The sequence below is a fragment of the Coregonus clupeaformis genome, chromosome 7 (genome assembly GCF_020615455.1).
Source record: "Coregonus clupeaformis isolate EN_2021a chromosome 7, ASM2061545v1, whole genome shotgun sequence".
NCBI lineage: Eukaryota > Metazoa > Chordata > Actinopteri > Salmoniformes > Salmonidae > Coregonus > Coregonus clupeaformis.
The window spans coordinates 31,933,208-31,952,227 of record NC_059198.1 but is presented as its reverse complement, the minus strand read 5'-3'; the positions used below and the strand labels follow the sequence as shown (position 1 = coordinate 31,952,227).

General features: G+C 44.5%; 1 protein-coding gene across 1 annotated transcript in view; it reads right to left on the bottom strand.

Annotated features, from left to right (window-relative positions):
* Positions 1–400: 400 nt before the first annotated feature.
* The window catches only part of LOC121569743 (LIM homeobox transcription factor 1-alpha-like), a 41,187-nt gene continuing 22,567 nt past the window's right edge, over positions 401–19,020 (bottom strand). Inside the window, exons 4-9 of the mRNA XM_041880905.1 lie at positions 3,040–3,272; positions 2,649–2,809; positions 2,291–2,368; positions 1,913–2,030; positions 1,473–1,628; positions 401–1,379 (exon numbers count right to left, since the gene is read on the bottom strand). Coding sequence (XP_041736839.1) covers positions 1,222–1,379; positions 1,473–1,628; positions 1,913–2,030; positions 2,291–2,368; positions 2,649–2,809; positions 3,040–3,272 — 904 coding nt within the window. The 3' untranslated portion in view covers positions 401–1,221. The remainder of the gene's footprint in view (positions 1,380–1,472; positions 1,629–1,912; positions 2,031–2,290; positions 2,369–2,648; positions 2,810–3,039; positions 3,273–19,020) is intronic.

Genomic DNA, 19,020 nt, shown 5'->3' with positions numbered 1-19,020 from the left:
TTCTGATTTGACTGAACTGAAAACTAAATTGACCCAATCCATGCTTTGAACCAGTGCCCATCTCCACTACAACGGTTTTGGGGTTGAATCATGTTCTGGAGGCAGCTCTGCTCCTAGTCTGCTGTAACCTCTCTGGTATGCATGTCTTCACTCTGCTCCTAAACCCTGCTGCCAAGAAGACTCCCTATCCATGTGGACACAACAAGCAGGTCAGAACATGAGCTAATGAATGAAACACTCCCCATTCATTAGCAACCTAATAAGTAACATAGGTTTGTGATTCACAAACACACGGACCTGACAGACCTGGGATCAAATAGTATTTGTTTTCTTTTAAATACTTAGCTGCCGTTGATTTAAGCTTGCCTGGAGCAATGGACCAATGGAATAGTGACCCCCCTTATATGAAACAATGAGAGTATCAGATAAAGTATGTTGTCATAGGATTTCACATCTGTCTGCTACAGGTAGGATGTTGGGATCAAGCAAAAGAGTGTGGCCGTGTCCGAATACCCATATTTGCATCCTAAATAGTAGGCCGTTTGAGTATGTGGAAAAGATAACGTTTTATAGTATGTGAAATGTTGAAAATCTAGTATACTTTAAATGCCTGGATGTCACTCATTTCGGCTTTTCATCTAGTAGAATTCGCTGGGAAGATCGAGGAAGATAATCGTCTTTTCACACCCACGTGTGTTCGACAACACCTGATAATCAGAATAGGGGACGCGCTCTACAAAAATTAACGAATGGCGGGGAACAAGAGTGATTGCGCATTCGATGACACCTTCTCAGTATGTATGAGTAGTATTTTGATATTTGTTGCTTACTGCATACGTTTGTACTAAACAGAACGTTCTAAATAGTCTGTAGTAGGATAGGTACACAGTATGCAGTTTAAGTAAGTAGTAGGCAAGCCAGATTTCGGACACGGCCTGTCATAGTTGATCTTAAATGGCTACCTGGGTCGTGTTTGGTATGGCAAGTTAAGGTAGTACCTCCCCGTTTCACGCCTAACGTTTCCTCCCTACTGAACATGACCCAGGTGTTTCCTATTATGCTTTTACTTGGTTATGTACAATAAGCCTGTTCAGATATGGATATGGACCCAGCTCAAGCATGGTTGGTGTGATGACCTTGTGGGCCTAGTAGGATAACCGGCCATTAGCTGCTTCTCTGAGTGGTGATTGGTGGAGTGAGTCAGAGGTCAAAGGTGAGGGGTCAGGATGTGAAGTAGGAGTTCTGCATGGAGTAGAGGCGGTCGATGGGGTTTCCCACCCGCCCCGCCAGGAGCCCGCCGTCTGCCGTTGCCAGGAGACAGTCGCCGAGGTGACTGAGGCTTCCGTCGCTGTCCAGATCGTGGAACACAGTCTCTGAATCTAAATGGAGAAATAGAGTTAGTCTTTCTGTTTGGTCCGTCCGTCCGTCCATCTCTCTCTCTCTATTTCTTTCTCCCTCTCCCTCTCTCTCACCGTAGGAGTGAAGATGTTCAGAGCCCAGCTGAGGGGGTGTGAGGCCATGGCGGAACGGCTCTCCTCCGTAGATGTTGGGGTCCAGAGCCAGTAGCTGCTGTCGTGGCAACGAGGGGTACGCCAACAGACCGTCCAATCCGTGACCACTAGAACCATCTGGGAGGAGAGAGACAGAACATTAAATCAATCCCTGCATCTCTTCCTCTCGTCCTGCCCCTTTACCTCCAGAGACATTGTTTCACCTGCCTAGAGGGGAGTTTCCTGAAACCTTTGCTACTTTGGCAAGCTACTCTTTTAATTGTTACGTTTGTACCGAAAGACTAATCTTCCTGTGCATGAATGAAAAAATGTTGCCAAATTAAGCACTTCTATATCTACGAGTTAAGTACCAGTTATTTACAAGGCTTTTGAGAAACCCCTGTTCTGTCTCCCTGTCTTACCCTCACTGTCATCGTTGCTTTGTCGGCCCCCCCTGCTCGGCCCTCTCCTAGACCCTCCCAGCTGCTCCTGCTCCTGCTGCTGTTGCTGTTGCTGCTGCCTGCGAGCTATCTTCTTCATCTGCAACACACAGGACAAACACACACTGGCACACTGATAATGGACTCAATGGCGCTATTGCTCTGTCGTTCGTTAAAAGGATTGTTCACCAAAATTGCATTGTTATTTGGGTAAACTATCCCTTTAACTGTTCTTTAGCCTTTAAAATAAATGTTAGCATGCAGTTCCAGAGCAATTGCGCCATTAGATTCATGATTAGTGTTATTGGTTGTATTAGTGTCATGGGGGGGGGGGGATTCAGGACTGGTCAAATATCTCACCTTTGCTCTCTGGTTTTGGAACCACACCTGCACGACTCGAACCGTCAACCCGGTCTCAGCTGCCAGTGTCTCTCTCACCTGAAGATAAGAGAAATTAAGCCATGACACTAAATGGGACTGTGTGTGTATGTGTTTGTGTGTTTATGAGAGCGAGAAAGAGAGAAAGAAACCGTGAAATTATTTACAAATCACTCGAACCCCTGATTAGTTCACATTAGTCAACATAGAGAAAGAAGATATTTACACTGTAGTTACAATCAGGGTCCTATAGAGCAGTGTTTCTCAATCTTTGTCCTGGGGCCCAGAGGGGTGCACATTGAAAAGAAGAAAGAAACAATGCTATGCCTGGTCTGCTTACCTTTCTGCATGGTTTGGAGGACACCTCGAAGGAGGCCTTGAAAGCTCTGCGCTGCTGTGTGGTCAAGATGGTGCGTGGTCGCTTTGACCGTTTGTGGTCCTTCCCTTCGCCGCCCTTCCCCCCTACAGAACCGCCCCCACCATCCTCATCCTCACTCTTCACTGAGGGGTGTGGAGAGAGAAAATGGGATCTTCAATTGACAGACAAACTGGTATCAAATGGTGCCTAGTAGTGAATCCCAGTGAAAAAACAAGTCAGTAGGTTATCACTGTGTAATTATGTAATCTCCTGCACTTTCTGTACCGTAACATAAAGTGCCACCTAGATTTCGTCCAGTAATTTTATTGGTTGATTGATTGATTTGATTGGTTGCCCTGTCTTGTCCTGTTACCTGACTCAGTGGGTGTGGGGCTGATGGCAGCCAGCATCTCTCTCTCCTTCTCGTAGTCTCCTCTGCAGAGCAACTGTCCCTCCTTCAGGACAAACTCGTCTCCGCGCTGCAGCCGGCGCTCACACTCACAGCAGCTGAAACAGCCCAGGTGGTACACCTGCCCCAGCACACGCATGATCAGCTCTGAGCGGCCAATCACCTGCAGGCACGCACTGCACTTCCTGACAAACAGCCTATAGGGACAGAGGTGGGAAAGGGTGCGTTCCAGTGTGTTATAGATAAGTTGCCTTTATTGCAGTCGGGTGCATTCCAGGTTGTCTTTTTTGCAGTCCTGAAGAAGAGTTAGTTTAACGTCTCTAGAATCACAGTAGGAATATGATAAAGTAATATTCTGAGATGTGCAGAAGACACCGTCTTGACCACACAGCAGCGCAGAGCTTTTAAGGCCTCATTCGAGGTGTCCTTCCAAACAGTCTTTTTTTGTACAGCAGCGCAGAGCTTTTAAGGCCTCATTTGAGGTGTCCTTCGAAACAGTCTTTTTTTGTAGTCGGGCTGCAGATGATCAGGTCTCACATCGCTTGCAGGAGTGTTGTAACTTCTCAGTAAGGAACCACGCTAACATGATATTAGCAGTCCTCTGAGATGTGCCGAGCGACTGAATTAAAGACAACCTGGAACGCACCCAAAGGCAGAGAGACAGACACAGATTGCCTGAAAGATTAGACCTCATTTGCACCTGTGGAGATTATCAACCAAATCTGTGTACAGTATCTAATTAAATGTCATATCAGCATTTCCCAGAACACAGAGCTTGAACATGTAACGTAGCTAACATCTGTTTACTGCAATAACAGTACGTGGTAATGCTTTGGGACGTTGTTCTTCACTGATGACACTGGGGGGCAGTAGTCAACTGATGTGTAGGGAGCCTGCACTGAAGTGTTGATGGATTCTAGGTCTTTAACTACTTATTTACATTCATCCATTGAATGAGCTGGTCCAGTGTTCTAGCCCATCATTACCTATTATTCACAATTAGTAGGATTTAGAAGAAGAGAACATGTGAAACAAGTATCGTGCTTGGACATTTTTTTTTTTTTTTTTTTTACAGTTCACACACTCGTTCACGGGGCTTCGTTGTCTACTTTCCTTTTGTCCTTTCACCACCACTCTAGTGTATCCCGCCCCTTTAATTTTCTCCTTCTCATCAACATATCAATTCAATTTAAAGGTCCCAAAACTCCTGCTTTTACATTCCTCTTAAATCCCAGTTGTTTTTTCCTTCTGTCGCCCTCCTTCTATCCCTCCTTCCCTCTCTCTCCAGTATTTTCTGACAGGATTCCCAATTCTCCCCCCTCCCTCCCTCCCTCCCTCCCTCCCTCCCTCCCTTCTCCTTCGCTCCCTCCCTTCGCAGTTCAGTGAAACTAATAAAGACAGGATTAATTAGATTGTTGTTTAAACAGTGCGATGCCCAGACAGACGCTTTAAACTCATAACCAGGGATTGGCCATAGCATGGGGTTAATCTCTCTCTCTCTCTCTTTTACACACCAAAATACACACACAAACAAACAGACCCCCCACCACCCCACACACACACACACACTCTTTCTCGGTCTCTCTAGCCTAACCCGACCCATAAACTCACAAATACATTTACAGGAAACCCAGGTTACTCATCAATATACAGTGAGTGAGTACTTCCATATACATTTCTACAATAACTATGCATATCTAAAACACACACATGCCCACGCCTAATCATATGATGACATATTGACACTGGGGAAATCCTGGGTCATTAAACAACACTGCAAACAAGAGGTCTGCTGTGTAGAGACTTCGCTCATAGAAAGTGAGAGACCATAAAAATAAGAGTGTGAGAGAAAAATATTTATGTTGAAATATTGCAAGAGGCAAGGGATGACTGGATGAGATGAGAACGCGACAGGATGACTAGGGACAGAGAGATAGATGGAGGAAGTTAGGGAGGGAAAGAAGGAGAGAAGTGTTAAGGCTCTCTGACTGGGTGATAGGAAGGTGTTGCTACCCCAAATCTGGAGGGCGGAGAGGGGAAGAGGTGAGAAGAGAAAAGGAGGAGAGGAGAGTGAGCCAGGTCGGCACATTAGAGCTCCTAATCTGTGATCTTGTCCTGTCCGAACCACAGCTGCCACGGATAATCTATCTCAATCCATCTGTCTGCCAAACTAGCTAACACTCCCGAAAATTACCCCAATCACAGCCCGCCACCGTCACACATACTTACTTAACCAAACACACTCGCTTGCCAAACACACTTAGACACACACACTCACACACACAATCAAGGAGTACCAATTGAACACTAATCCAGGCAACACCACTACCACCACGACCATCAATTCACTTCACACTCCATTATACGAAGCTGTCTCTGTCTGTAACACACAGAAAGTTCTCTCAAGTGCCTACTCTTAATTGCCTCATTACCTACAGAAATTGTAAGTAAAATATCTCATCCAAGACCCCCGAAAATGACAAACCAGAATCTTTAGTTTTAAAGGGGCAATCTGCTATTCTTTTACTTTAAAATGCATGACATGTACCCATTAATTATTGAATATAACTTATGCCTCATTAGCTTAGTTCAATTGTCTTATCCCATCATTACCCAAAATATAAGATTGCTTTACTCCTTTGTTTGTAAACAAAGTAATTGTAAACAAACACTGTATAGCCTCAAAATATTGGTTAAAACTATACATTTGATCTCAGATGTCAGTCCTTGCATCAATAGTTCTGTATACATTTGAGAGTAGTTACATTTCTCCATCCCTCAGCTATTTACCAAATCAATGGCAGGGTGTCAGCTTTGTTATTGTTTGAACTGCAGATTTCCCCTTTAAATCCCAGTTTGTTTTTTATTAATCCCATTTTATACTTCCAGAATTTACTGAACATAATAACCTAATTTACTCCAAATAAAGGCGACTTGGGACAACGGTCACCAGACCACAATCCTCTGCAGTGTTTAAGTCCTGCTTTTTGGTTTTTAATCCCATTTCATAGTGCCACATATTATAGAATTTACTAAACTTGGAAACTGAAGGCAACGGTCACTGAGGGAGGTCTCTAAGTAGATCAGTCTAATCCCCCTAATAGAAGTGTAATTCACAATAGACCCACCTTCGTCCCGAATGGCACCATATTCCCTATATAGTGCACTACTTTTGACCAGGACCCATAGGGCTCATAGGGCTCTGGTCAAAAGTAGTGCACTTTATAGGGGATATGGTGCCATTTGGGATGCATCCCCAATAACCAATGGGAGAGGAGAAATGGCTCATGGCTGCTATCAAGATGAATGTTCCCACTTCAGACGAAACATGACTTTAGGCATAATGAAGCCTTCATAAACCCTATATAGGTGTCTCCGAAATTATGAGTGCGTAAGCATGCATGTTCAGTATGTGTCCATCCATGTGAATGGATTAGTGAAAATGTGTATTGGGTTTTGTATTGTCAGTGTTCAGTGGATGTTTGTTTTAGCACATTGGGAATGTAAGCTTAGTTGAGGTTGTGGGTATGGTATCTGTACAGTGAGTCTGGATGTTACAATCTTAGTATAGCTTTAGTACAATTTTATTTTGGTGTGTGTGTATATATGAGCGTGTGTGCGTGCATATGTGTGTGTGCACGTGCAAGTGTGTGTGTGAGCGGATATTGCACTGTGAAGCAGGATGGCTCAGAGCCAGGGCTCAGTAATCACATCATCTCCTTTTATTAAATCTCCCTGCACTGCTTCTGTGTTATTAAAATTTCCCAGCATTCCCCACGATACCGCTTCCCCCGCCGCCGCCACCACACACACATACATACACACACACACACACACACTCGTGACACACACACACACACACACACTAAGGTGCACGCATACAAAACAGACACATACTCTAAAAAATGCTGGGTTGTTTGACCCAACTGCTGGGTTTTGCAGGCGTTTGGTCACTTAGTTGGGTTGTTTTCTTTAAAAACTGCTGGGTTATTGTTGCTGGGTTATTGATCCAGCGGGTCAGATCATTAGACTGGAGGCCTAGTTTAGTAGAAGTGTGGCTTTCAGATCGTTCTTTTTAGCCACCCATGAGAGTAAATGTCATTCCTGTTAATCTGTTCTTTTGTATAGTTATCACATGTTTAGCTTCAATGAAGCTTACAGAAGTGTATGAGTTCCCTAAAAGCTTATGTAAATTCCACTGTTGGGATACAATAAGGTGGTATATACCTTATTATAATTAAGCAATAAGGGGGGGGTGTGGTATATGGCCAATATACCACGGCTAAGGGCTGTTCTTATGCACGACGCAACGTGGAATGCCTGGACACAGCCCTTTTTTTGTTTTTGTTTTTATTATTTCACCTTTATTTAACCAGGTAAGCCAGTTGAGAACAAGTTCTCATTTACAACTGCGACCTGGCCAAGATAAAGCAAAGCAGTGCGATAAAAACAACACAGAGTTACATATGGGGTAAAACAAAACAGTCAAAAATACAACAGAAAAAATATATATACAGTGTGTGCAAATGTAGCAAGTTATGGAGGTAAGGCAATAAATAGGCTATAGTGCAAAATAATTACAATTAGTATTAACACTGGAATGCTAGATGTGCAAGAGATTATGTGCAAATAGAGATACTGGGGTACAAATGAGCAAAATAAATAACAATATAGGGATGAGGTAGTTGGGCGGGCTAATTTCAGATGGGCTGTGTACAGGTGCAGTGATCGGTAAGGTGCTCTGACAACTGATGCTTAAAGTTAGTGAGGGAGATAAGTATCTCCAGCTTCAGAGATTTTTGCAATTTGTTCCAGTCATTGGCAGCAGAGAACTGGAAGGAATGGCGGCCAAAGGAGGTGTTGGCTTTGGGGATGACCAGTGAGATATACCTGCTGGAGCGCATACTACGGGTGGGTGTTGCTATGGTGACCAATGAGCTAAGATAAGGCGGGGATTTGCCTAGCAGTGATTTATAGATGGCCTGGAGCCAGTGGGTTTGGCGACTAATATGTAGTGAGGACCAGCCAACAAGAGCGTACAGGTCACAGTGGTGGGTAGTATATGGGGCTTTGGAGACAAAACGGATGGCACTGTGATAGACTACATCCAATTTGCTGAGTAGAGTGTTGGAGGCTATTTTGTAAATGACATCGCCGAAGTCAAGGATCGGTAGGATAGTCAGTTTTACGAGGGCATGTTTGGCAGCATGAGTGAAGGAGGCTTTGTTGCGAAATAGGAAACCGATTCTAGATTTAACTTTGGATTGGAGATTCTTAATGTGAGTCTGGAAGGAGAGTTTACAGTCTAACCAGACACCTAGGTATTTGTAGTTGTCCACATACTCTAGGTCAGACCCGTCGAGAGTAGTGATTCTAGTCGGGTGGGCGGGTGCAAGCAGCGTTCGGTTGAAGAGCATGCATTTAGTTTTACTAGTGTTTAAGAGCAGTTGGAGGCTACTGAAGGAGTGTTGTATGGCATTGAAGCTCGTTTGGAGGTTTGTTAACACAGTGTCCAATGAAGGGCCAGATGTATACAAAATGGTGTTGTCTGCGTAGAGGTGGATCTGAGAGTCACCAGCAGCAAGAGCGACATCATTGATATACACAGAGAAAAGAGTCGGCCCAAGAATTGAACCCTGTGGCACCCCCATAGAGACTGCCATAGGTCCAGACAACAGGCCCTCCGATTTGACACATTGAACTCTATCTGAGAAGTAGTTGGTGAACCAGGCGAGGCAGTCATTTGAGAAACCAAGGCTATTTAGTCTGCCAATAAGAATGCGGTGGTTGACAGAGTCGAAAGCCTTGGCCAGGTCAATGAAAACGGCTACACAGTACTGTCTATTATCGATCGCGGTTATAATATCGTTTAGGACCTTGAGCGTGGCTGAAGTGCACCCATGACCAGCTCAGAAACTGGATTGCATAGCGGAGAAGGTACGGTGGGATTCGAAATGGTCGGTGATCTGTTTGTTAACTTGGCTTTCAAAAACTTTTGAAAGGCAGGGCAGGATGGATATGGGTCTGTAACAGTTTGGATCTAGAGTGTCACCCCCTTTGAAGAGGGGGATGACCGCGGCAGCTTTCCAATCTCTGGGGATCTCAGACGTTACGAAAGAGGTTGAACAGGCTAGTAATAGGGGTTGCGACAATTTCGGCGGCTAGTTTTAGAAAGAAAGGGTCCAGATTGTCTAGCCCAGATGATTTGTAGGGGTCCAGATTTTGCAGCTCTTTCAGAACATCAGCTGTCTGGATTTGTGTGAAGGAGAAGCGGGGGGGGCATGGGCAAGTTGCAGCGGAGGGTGCAGAGCTGGTGGCCGGGGTAGTGGTAGCCAGGTGGAAAGCATGGCCAGCCGTAGCAAAATGCTTGTTGAAATTCTCGATTATTGTAGATTTATCGGTGGTGATAGTGTTTCCTAGCCTCAGTGCAGTGGGCAGCTGGGAGGAAGTGCTCTTATTCTCCATGGACTTTACAGTGTCCCAAAACTTTTTGTAGTTAGTGCTACAGGATGCAAATTTCTGTTTGAAAAAGTTAGCCTTTGCTTTCCTAACTGCTTGTGTATATTGGTTCCTAACTTCCCTGAAAAGTTGCATATCGCGGGGGCTATTTGATGCTAATGCAGTACGCCACAGGATGTTTTTGTGCTGGTCAAGGGCAGTCAAGTCTGAGGAGAACCAGGGGCTATATCTGTTCTTAGTTCTGTATTTTTTGAATGGGGCATGTTTATTTAAGATTGAGAGGAAATTACTTTTAAAGAACAACCAGGCATCCTCTACTGACGGAATGAGATCTATATCCATCCAGGATACCTGGGCCAGGTCAATTAGGAAAGCCTGCTCGCTGAAGTGTTTTTGGGAGCGTTTGACAGTGATGAGGGGTGGTCGTTTGACCGCGGACCCGTTACGGATGCAGGCAATAAGGCAGTGATCGCTGAGATCCTGGTTGAAGACAGCGGAGGTGTATTTAGAGGGTAAGTTAGTCAGGATGATATCTATGAGGGTACCCATGTTTACGGATTTAGGGTTGTACCTGGTAGGTTCGTTGATAATTTGTGTGAGATTGAGGGCATCTAGTTTAGATTGTAGGATGGCCGGGGTGTTAAGCATATCCCAATTTAGGTCACCAAGCAGTACGAACTCTGAGGATAGATGGGGGGCAATCAATTCACATATGGTGTCCATGGCACAGCTGGGGGCTGAGGGGGGTCTGTAGCAAGCGGCAACAGTGAGAGATTTATTTCTGGAAAGGTGGATTTTTAGAAGTAGAAGCTCAAACTGTTTGGGCACAGACCTGGATAGTATGATAGAGCTCTGCAGGCTCTCTCTACAGTAGATTGCAACTCCACCCCCTTTGGCAGTTCTATCTAGACGGAAAATGTTATAGTTGGGGATGGAAATTTCAGAATTTTTGGTGGCCTTCCTAAGCCAGGATTCAGACACTGCTAGAACATCAGGGTTGGCGGAGTGTGCTAACGCAGTGAATAACTCAAACTTAGGAAGGAGGCTTCTGATATTTACGTGCAGAAAACCAAGGCTTTTACGGTTACAGAAGTCAACAAATGATAGCTCCTGGGGAGTAGGAGTGATACTGGGGGCTGCAGGGCCTGGGTTAGCCTCTACATCACCAGAGGAACAGAGGAGGACTAGAATAAGGATACGACTAAAGGCTTTAAGAACTGGTCTTCTAGTGCGTTGGGTACATAGAATAAAGGGGGCAGTTCTCTGGGCGTTGTAGAAAAGATTCAGGGCATTATGTACAGAAAAGGATATGGAAGGATATGAGTACAGTTGAGGTAAACCTAAGCGTTGGGTAACAATGAAAGAGATAGCATCACTGGAGGCACCGATTGAGCCGGTCTCGGCGTGTATGTGGGGGTGGAACAAAGGAACTATTTGAGGCAGTTTGAGAGGGACTAGGGGTTCTACAGTGAAATTGTATAATAAGAACTAACCCAAACAGCAATAGGCAAGGCATATTGACAAGGGAGAGAGGCATAAAGCAATCACAGGTGTTATTAGAGAGCAGGGACGGCTTGTTCAATAGGGCGATATGGGCGACGCACTGCCAAACGGGAAAAGGAAGGGATTTTTTTTCTAATCAATTATAAAAAAATAAAAAAATAAATAATTATTTAAAAAAATTATAAATTTATAAAAAATTATATCACGGCAACAGCAGTTATCAGTGTTCACGTCTGATCTGACAGCCACTAAATGTCAAATCAGGCTAAAGTCGTGCTTCAAATGGCCCCGCCCGTTTTTTGGGCGATTTCAGTCAGGTTGAAAATCGCCCAGAAGTCTCTCATAGCCTGTCATGTAAAATCTATTTGTTTCACATTTCAAAGCTTTCAATACATTCTCTATGGGTGTCTGTGGGCTTGCACTTACGCGCTTTCGTCATACATAACGTAACCACGAATGAACGTAACTAAGAAAAGACCAGGTAGCAGCCTCAATCAATTCACTACTACTATCAAAATGGCTAGGCTTCAGTCCAACTCGATTGTGTCTTTGAAAGAAGTTCCTTTTTGTCGGCGAACAAATGAAGATAAATTGGCAACGGGAAACAATTAGGACCTCCCAGACCAAATTTAATAATTCAACAGGTTTCTACTAAAGGCGGAAAGTCCTACACCCGAGGATTTTCCAAAAATTGGTACTGAACGAAAAAAGACATTGCCACTCACTCAACTGGATGACGAGGGATACAGGCTAGCTGTCCGCCGCCACAACGATGAGGTTAGTGTTGATAATCACAAGTTTACTGGATGTGGATATGGTGTAATAAAGGCAGTTTATTCAGAGGTAAATATATCTGGAATCGCGTTCACGGACCCGTTCGTCAAACTCTTAGGGAGCTATAAATTAAGCCCCATTACTTACCATATCAGATAAGAGAAATTGCTGCAGCTACATATATTTTACATCCTGGCCCTACATAGTTCACTATTTGCATCACTTACCAAAATATTAGCGTTTGCTAGCGAAGAGATTTGTTGTGGCAAATGAACTTGGGCTGGGAATTGCCAGGAACCTCACGATAAGATATATGCATCAGCATTGCGAGTCTCATGATTCTATACGTATTGCGATTCGATACTGTGATTTTATTGCGCACCATATGTCTGTTGCAGAGGGATCAGAAAGCCATGAGAACGAGTTTTGATCAGTCATGGAAATAAAAGTGCTGAAAACTAATTGGCTCCCAATGTGAAAAGATTGAGAACAAGCTATGAAGGAACAATAATGGTGTTTTGGTGCAGGTACAGCCAACTAGCGCTAAAATATTGCGATATTGTCAATACAGTATATCGTAAAGTATCACTATGTAACTCGATTTATTTCACCCCAATCCCTCAAATTAACGGTAAATAACTGAATTGTTTGCCCCACATTTAGCTAAGATGATTAGCTAGCCAGCTAAAATGTTTTATTTAGTTAGCAGTCGCATCTACAATAGTTTACTGTCAATAACATGTCTCCAAAAATGACGTGGTGTCTCCAATTGTGTTGACATTTTACAATTGCAATGCGCATCCATGAGTATCCACTTTCTGTAGCTCAGCTGGTAGAGCATGGTGCTTGTAACGCCAAGGTAGTGGGTTCGATCCCCGGGACCACCCATACACAAAAATGTATGCACGCATGACTGTAAGTCGCTTTGGATAAAAGCGTCTGCTAAATGGCATATTATTATTATTATTATTATTATTATCTGAAGAGAGCCCCGAAACATTGTGTGCAGACATTTTATGCAATAAATGAAGTAGGTTCAATCTAGTAGTTCTGATCTTCTGATTGGTCCTGATGAGTTGGGCGAGGTCACCTCCAGGCTACTGTCACTGTTGCATTGGCTCTGAGTCGGGTTCTCTGTCTTCAAATGTTCAGCCTAAGAGAGGGGATTTTTGTGTGTGTGTGTGTGTGTGTGTTTAACAGTGATGATGTGTGTGTGTGTGTGTGTTTTAACAGTGATGATGTGTGTGTGTGTGTGTGTTTGTGTGTGTGTGTGTCCTCAGAGCAAGAACTCGTGAGTTGGAAGAACTGAGAGGCCTATGGCGTGGGTGTTGTCCTTGGCCACCTGCTGACAAGGCTGACAAGATAGGACCCTTTTGTCCATTGTTATTGGATAGGAACAGAACTTATAACCAGCTCCTGACCTAAATAGATCTTAGCACAACATTTTACTCAACATATCATATTCCATATTCACTATAACAAATATATTTACTACGACATTAGCAAGAACCGCCACATCCTCAGCCGGCTAATCCAGTGTGTGAAGTTTTGCGGAGTGTTTGAGTTAGCTTTGCGAGGCAAAGATGAAACTGAGGGCTCCACCAACCCTGGTAAGCCAACACTTTTGAGATCAGTCAATAAATGCTTCTGGTATTGACTTATATGCTGCCCCTGTCTTCATGTTGTTGCTGGACATATCTTTTTTTTAAATGTGTGTAGGTCACCTAAATCATCAGAAAAATTGCCCCTCCTGAGAATTTTTTCAGGAGCCGCCACTGTTAGAGAGAGCTAAGACAACAACTGGTAATAGCGATAAAGTTTGGGCTGAGGCTAAACAGAATAAACAGGACAGGGTACCGTGTAAAGGAACAGTCCAGCAGGCATCAGCTGTGCAGCTGAGTGATCATAAGGTCCAGTGAACAGCAATATGTGAGTCCGAGAGCAGTTCAAATTGGTGCTTCAGCACAGCTAGCAGGGAGCACAGTTGTAGTTTGCGTGTGCTAGCGGGCCGGGGCTAGCAGATGGATCTTCGTGGTCGTCGCAACGGGAAGCCTGTTGAAACCACATCAGACGATTTCGTCGGCAAACCAGTCGTGTTGGATCGGCGGGGCTCAGTGTCAACACTAGGAGGTCCCGTCCGGTTGACAGAGAGGTAGATAGCTCCTGAGGCTAGCTCAAGGCTAACTGGTGCTTGCTATGGGGCAATGGTAATTAGCCAACAACAGGTTGCAGCTAGCTAGCTGGTTGCGATGATCCGGCGCTAGGGTCCAGTGATTCCGGCAGAAAGTCCGATAAGCTCTGGGTCGATAGCACGCTGTGCAGACTGGCCGACGAATTGTCCAGGCTAGAGCTAGAGCTGGCTGGTGGATAGTGTAGGCCACGGACAATGGTGAAGACGCTAACGGTGACTAATAGCAAGTAGCCATTCAGTTGCAGCTACACTAGTTTCAGCTTAAGGTTCTTGATGAAAGTTAGCTGTGGTACATTATATACAGAAGTATGTGGACACCCCTTCAAATTAGTGGATTCGGCTATTTCAGCCACGCGTTGCTGACAGGTGTATAAAATCGAGCACACCGCCATGCAATCTCCATAGACAAACGTTGGCAGTAGAATGGCCTTACTGAAGAGCTCAGTGACTTTTAACATGGCACCGTCATAGGATGCCACCTTTCCAACAAGTCAGTTCGTCAAATTACTGCCCTGCTACAGCTGTTATTGGGAAGTGGAAACGTTTAGGAGCAACAACGGCTCAGCCGCGAAGTGGTAAGCCACACAAGCTCACAGAACGGGACCGCCGAGTGCCGAAGCACGTAGCGTGCAAAAATTGTCTGTCCTCGGTTGAAACACTCACTGCCGAGTTCCAAACTGCCTCGGGAAGCAACGTCAGCACAAGAACTGTTCGTCTGGAGCTGGTGTAAAGCTCGCCGCCATTGGACTCTGGAGCAGTGGAAACGCGTTCTCTGGAGTGATTAATCACGCTTCACCATCTGGCAGTCCGACGGACGAATCTGGGTTAGGCGGATGCCAGGAGAATGCTACCTGCCCGAATGCACAGTGCCAACTGTAAAGTTTGGTGGAGGAGGAATATTGGTCTGGGGCTGTTTTTCATGGTTCGGGCTAGGCCCCTTAGTTCCAGTGAAGGGAAATGTAACGCTACAGCATACAATGGCATTCTAGATGATTCTGTGCTTCCAACTTTGTGGCAACAGTTTGGGGAAGGCCCTTTCCTGTTTCAGCATGACAGCGAGATCCATACAGAAATGGTTTGTCGAGATCGGTGTGGAAGAACTTGACTGGCCTGCACAGAGCCCTGTCCTCAACCCCATCAAACAACTTTGGGATGAATTGGAACGCCGACTGCGAGCCAGACCTAATCGCCCAACATCAGTGCCCGACCTCACTAATGCTCTTGTAGCTGAATGGAAACAAGTCCCTGCAGCAGTGTTCCAACATCTAGTGGAAAGCCTTCCCGGAAGAGTGGAGGCTGTTATAGCAGCAAAGGGGGGAGCAACTCCATATTAATGCCCATGATTTTGGAATGAGATGTTCGACGAGCAGGTGCACATACTTTTGGTCATGTAGTGTCTATTGGCCATACAGTGAGGGAAAAAAGTATTTGATCCCCTGCTGATTTTGTATGTTTGCCCAATGACAAAGAGATGATCAGTCTATAATTTTAATGGTAGGTTTATTTGAACAGTGAGAGACAGAATAACAACAAAAAAATCCAGAAAAACACATGGCAAAAATTTTATAAATTGATTTGCATTTTAATGAGGGAAATAAGTATTTGACCCCTCTGCAAAACATGACTTAGTACTTGGTGGCAAAACCCTTGTTGGCAATCACAGAGGTCAGACGTTTCTTGTAGTTGGCCACCAGGTTTGCACACATCTCAGGAGGGATTTTGTCCCACTCCTCTTTGCAGATCTTCTCCAAGTCATTAAGGTTTCGAGGCTGACGTTTGGCAACTCGAAACCTTCAGCTCCCTCCACAGATTTTCTATGGGATTAAGGTCTGGAGATTGGCTAGGCCACTCCAGGACCTTAATGTGCTTCTTCTTGAGCCACTCCTTTGTTGCCTTGGCCGTGTGTTTTGGGTCATTGTCATGCTGGAATACCCATCCACGACCCATTTTCAATGCCCTGGCTGAGGGAAGGAGGTTCTCACCCAAGATTTGACGGTACATGGCCCCGTCCATCATCCCTTTGATGCGGTGAAGTTGTCCTGTCCCCTTAGCAGAAAAACACCCCCAAAGCATAATGTTTCCACCTCCATGTTTGACAGTGGGGATGGTGTTATTGGGGTCATAGGCAGCATTCCTCCTCCTCCAAACACGGCGAGTTGAGTTGATGCCAAAGAGATCGATTTTGGTCTCATCTGACCACAACACTTTCAACCAGTTCTCCTCTGAATCATTCAGATGTTAATTGGCAAACTTCAGACGGCCCTGTATATGTGCTTTCTTGAGCAGGGGGACCTTGCGGGCGCTGCAGGGTTTCAGTCCTTCACGGCGTAGTGTGTTACCAGTTGTTTTCTTGGTGACTATGGTCCCAGCTGCCTTGAGATCATTGACAAGATCCTCCCATGTAGTTCTGGGCTGATTCCTCACTGTTCTCATGATCATTGTAACTCCACGAGGTGAGATCTTGCATGGAGTCCCAGGCCGAGGGGAGATTAACAGTTCTTTTGTGTTTCTTCCATTTGTGAATAATCGCACCAACTGTTGTCACCTTCTCACCAAGCTGCTTGGCGATGGTCTTGTAGCCCATTCCAGCCTTGTGTAGGTCTACAATCTTGTCCCTGACATCCTTGGGGAGCTCTTTGGTCTTGGCCATGGTGGAGAGTTTGGAATCTGATTGATTGATCGCTTCTGTGGACAGGTATCTTTTATACAGGTAACAAGCTGAGATTAGGAGCACTCCTTTTAAGAGTGTGCTCCTAATCTCAGCTCGTTACCTGTATAAAAGACACCTGGGAGCCAGAAATCTTTCTGATTGAGAGGGGGTCAAATACTTATTCCCCTCATTAAAATGCAAATCAATTTATAACATTTTTTACATGCGTTTTTCTGGATGTTTTTGTTGTTATTCTGTCTCTCACTGTTCAAATAAACCTACCATAAAAATTATAGACTGATCATTTCTTGGTCAGTGGGCAATACTTTTTTCCCTCACTGTATATCACAAACCCCCTAGGTAGCTTATTGCTATTATAAACTGGTTACCAACATAATTAGAGCAGTAAAAATAACTGTTCTGTCATACCCGTGGTACACAGTATGATATACCATGGCTGTCAGCCAATCAGCATTCAGGGCTCAAACCACCCAGTTTATAATACAGTATCTTCATATTATAGAAGAATGTGTAAAATGTAAAAACAAAATAACAGGTGGCCAATAAAATCGAGTTGAAAATAACCTAAGGATTACATTAAAACAGCTGCTAGATCAACTCAGCATGAGAGTAAAAAATACCCAACTGATGGTTAAATTAACCCCATGTTTGGGTAATCCCAACAACCCAACTTGTTGGGTTATTCACATAACCCAGCGTGTGTTCTGTCCAATATTTAGCCAGCATTGGGTTACCAAATAGGGTTGTTTTTAACCCAGCATTTATTTGAGTGTATGGGTCACAGACACGGTACATCACAGAACAGTGATATACAAACAGAAACAACTTGCAATCACACACACATGCAGATGGAAGGCAAGCGTGTGTACGTGTCCACACGCACACACACACACTCCAGTCATTTCCGTCAAAGCCTATGTGTACTTATAGACAACGTATATCAGACAGTCTTATTTGATTTCCAAACATTTTGAGGTATACAGTATGAATGACCCTCTGATTAGTATAAAATACAATATCAAGGTATATTATTAATGATTAGCAGACCAGTCTCTCCATAGACTCCTAGCTTTTCTCAGCGCAACTATTTACACTGTTCCTAATAATACTTGAGATACTCCATACTCCACATCTGATCTCGACTGAAAGACTCAACCCTTTAATGACAGCTCAGATATGGTATAACATGACTAAATGTAACATACCTGCAAAGAGTAAAAACTGAAAACTGTGCAGAACACTGTGCTTGTTGCTTGGGAGAGTGTGAGAGGAATGTGTGGATATGTGTGAGGATATGGATGAGTCTCTGTGTGTGTGTGTGTGTGTGTGTGTTTAGATAAAACAGCTAATCCCCAGGCCACCAGAACGCAATATCCTGTCTGGCGGTTTCTAATTTCCTGTCTCTCTCTGGCGGAGCGGGATGCAAGGGGGAGGGAGACAGGGGAGGGGGGAGGGAGACGGGGGAGGGGACCCGTTGCCCCAGAAACAGGAGATACAGCCCCCCGATTTGAGAATGTTGACACCGCTCTCCGTCTCTCTCCCTCCCTCTCTCGGGTCCACCCCCCATCTTTTCTTTTCTCTTTTTTTCTCTCGCTCTTCTTCTTTTATTATCTCAGATTTAATAACGGCGAGGCGAGCAGCTTGTTCTTCCATGAAACATTTATTAGCTGTCTGTAATGAAATTGTTGTGGGGGAAGCCAGATGATGGGGATTCATCGGGCATTATGCAAAAACTGTGGCAATATTACTAGGGGGTGACACAGACACACCTCGGCTCACACCTCACCTTCCTCCTCCTCGGTCTTCTTCTCCTAAACCTTTCTCTTTCACTCTCTCTTGCTTTTATCCCAATTTATCTTCTATCAATTTTCTCCAACTTCTTCTTCTCATTTTCAGTCATCTCTCCATTCTCTTTATGTCCTTTCTCTCTGTATAGCTTTGACACAATGCATGCCTTGATATAAATGTATCACTGTAAGGTTCGGTCTCTCCATCTCTATTCTCTTCCTACCTCTTCTCTCTCTTTCACACCTCTTTCATCACCTGTTGACGTGAGCTGGGAGGTGACGTGAGAACCCTTACTGTGTGTCTGGTGGAAGAGAAGGAGTGTGTCTGAAATAGCACCCTTTTCCTTATATAGGGGCACTGCTTTTGACCATACTGGCAACCTATTCTCTATATAGTGCACTAAAGTGAAGTAATTTAATGCCATTTAGCGTCACTTCTGATAGAGACAAGACCTTGTGTTCAAAACCACAATACTCCTCAGGCTGGATATGGAGTACTAAACTTGGCTGTGTGTCTGTCTGTCTGATCATACCCCCTGTGGACGACTGTGTATGAGCCA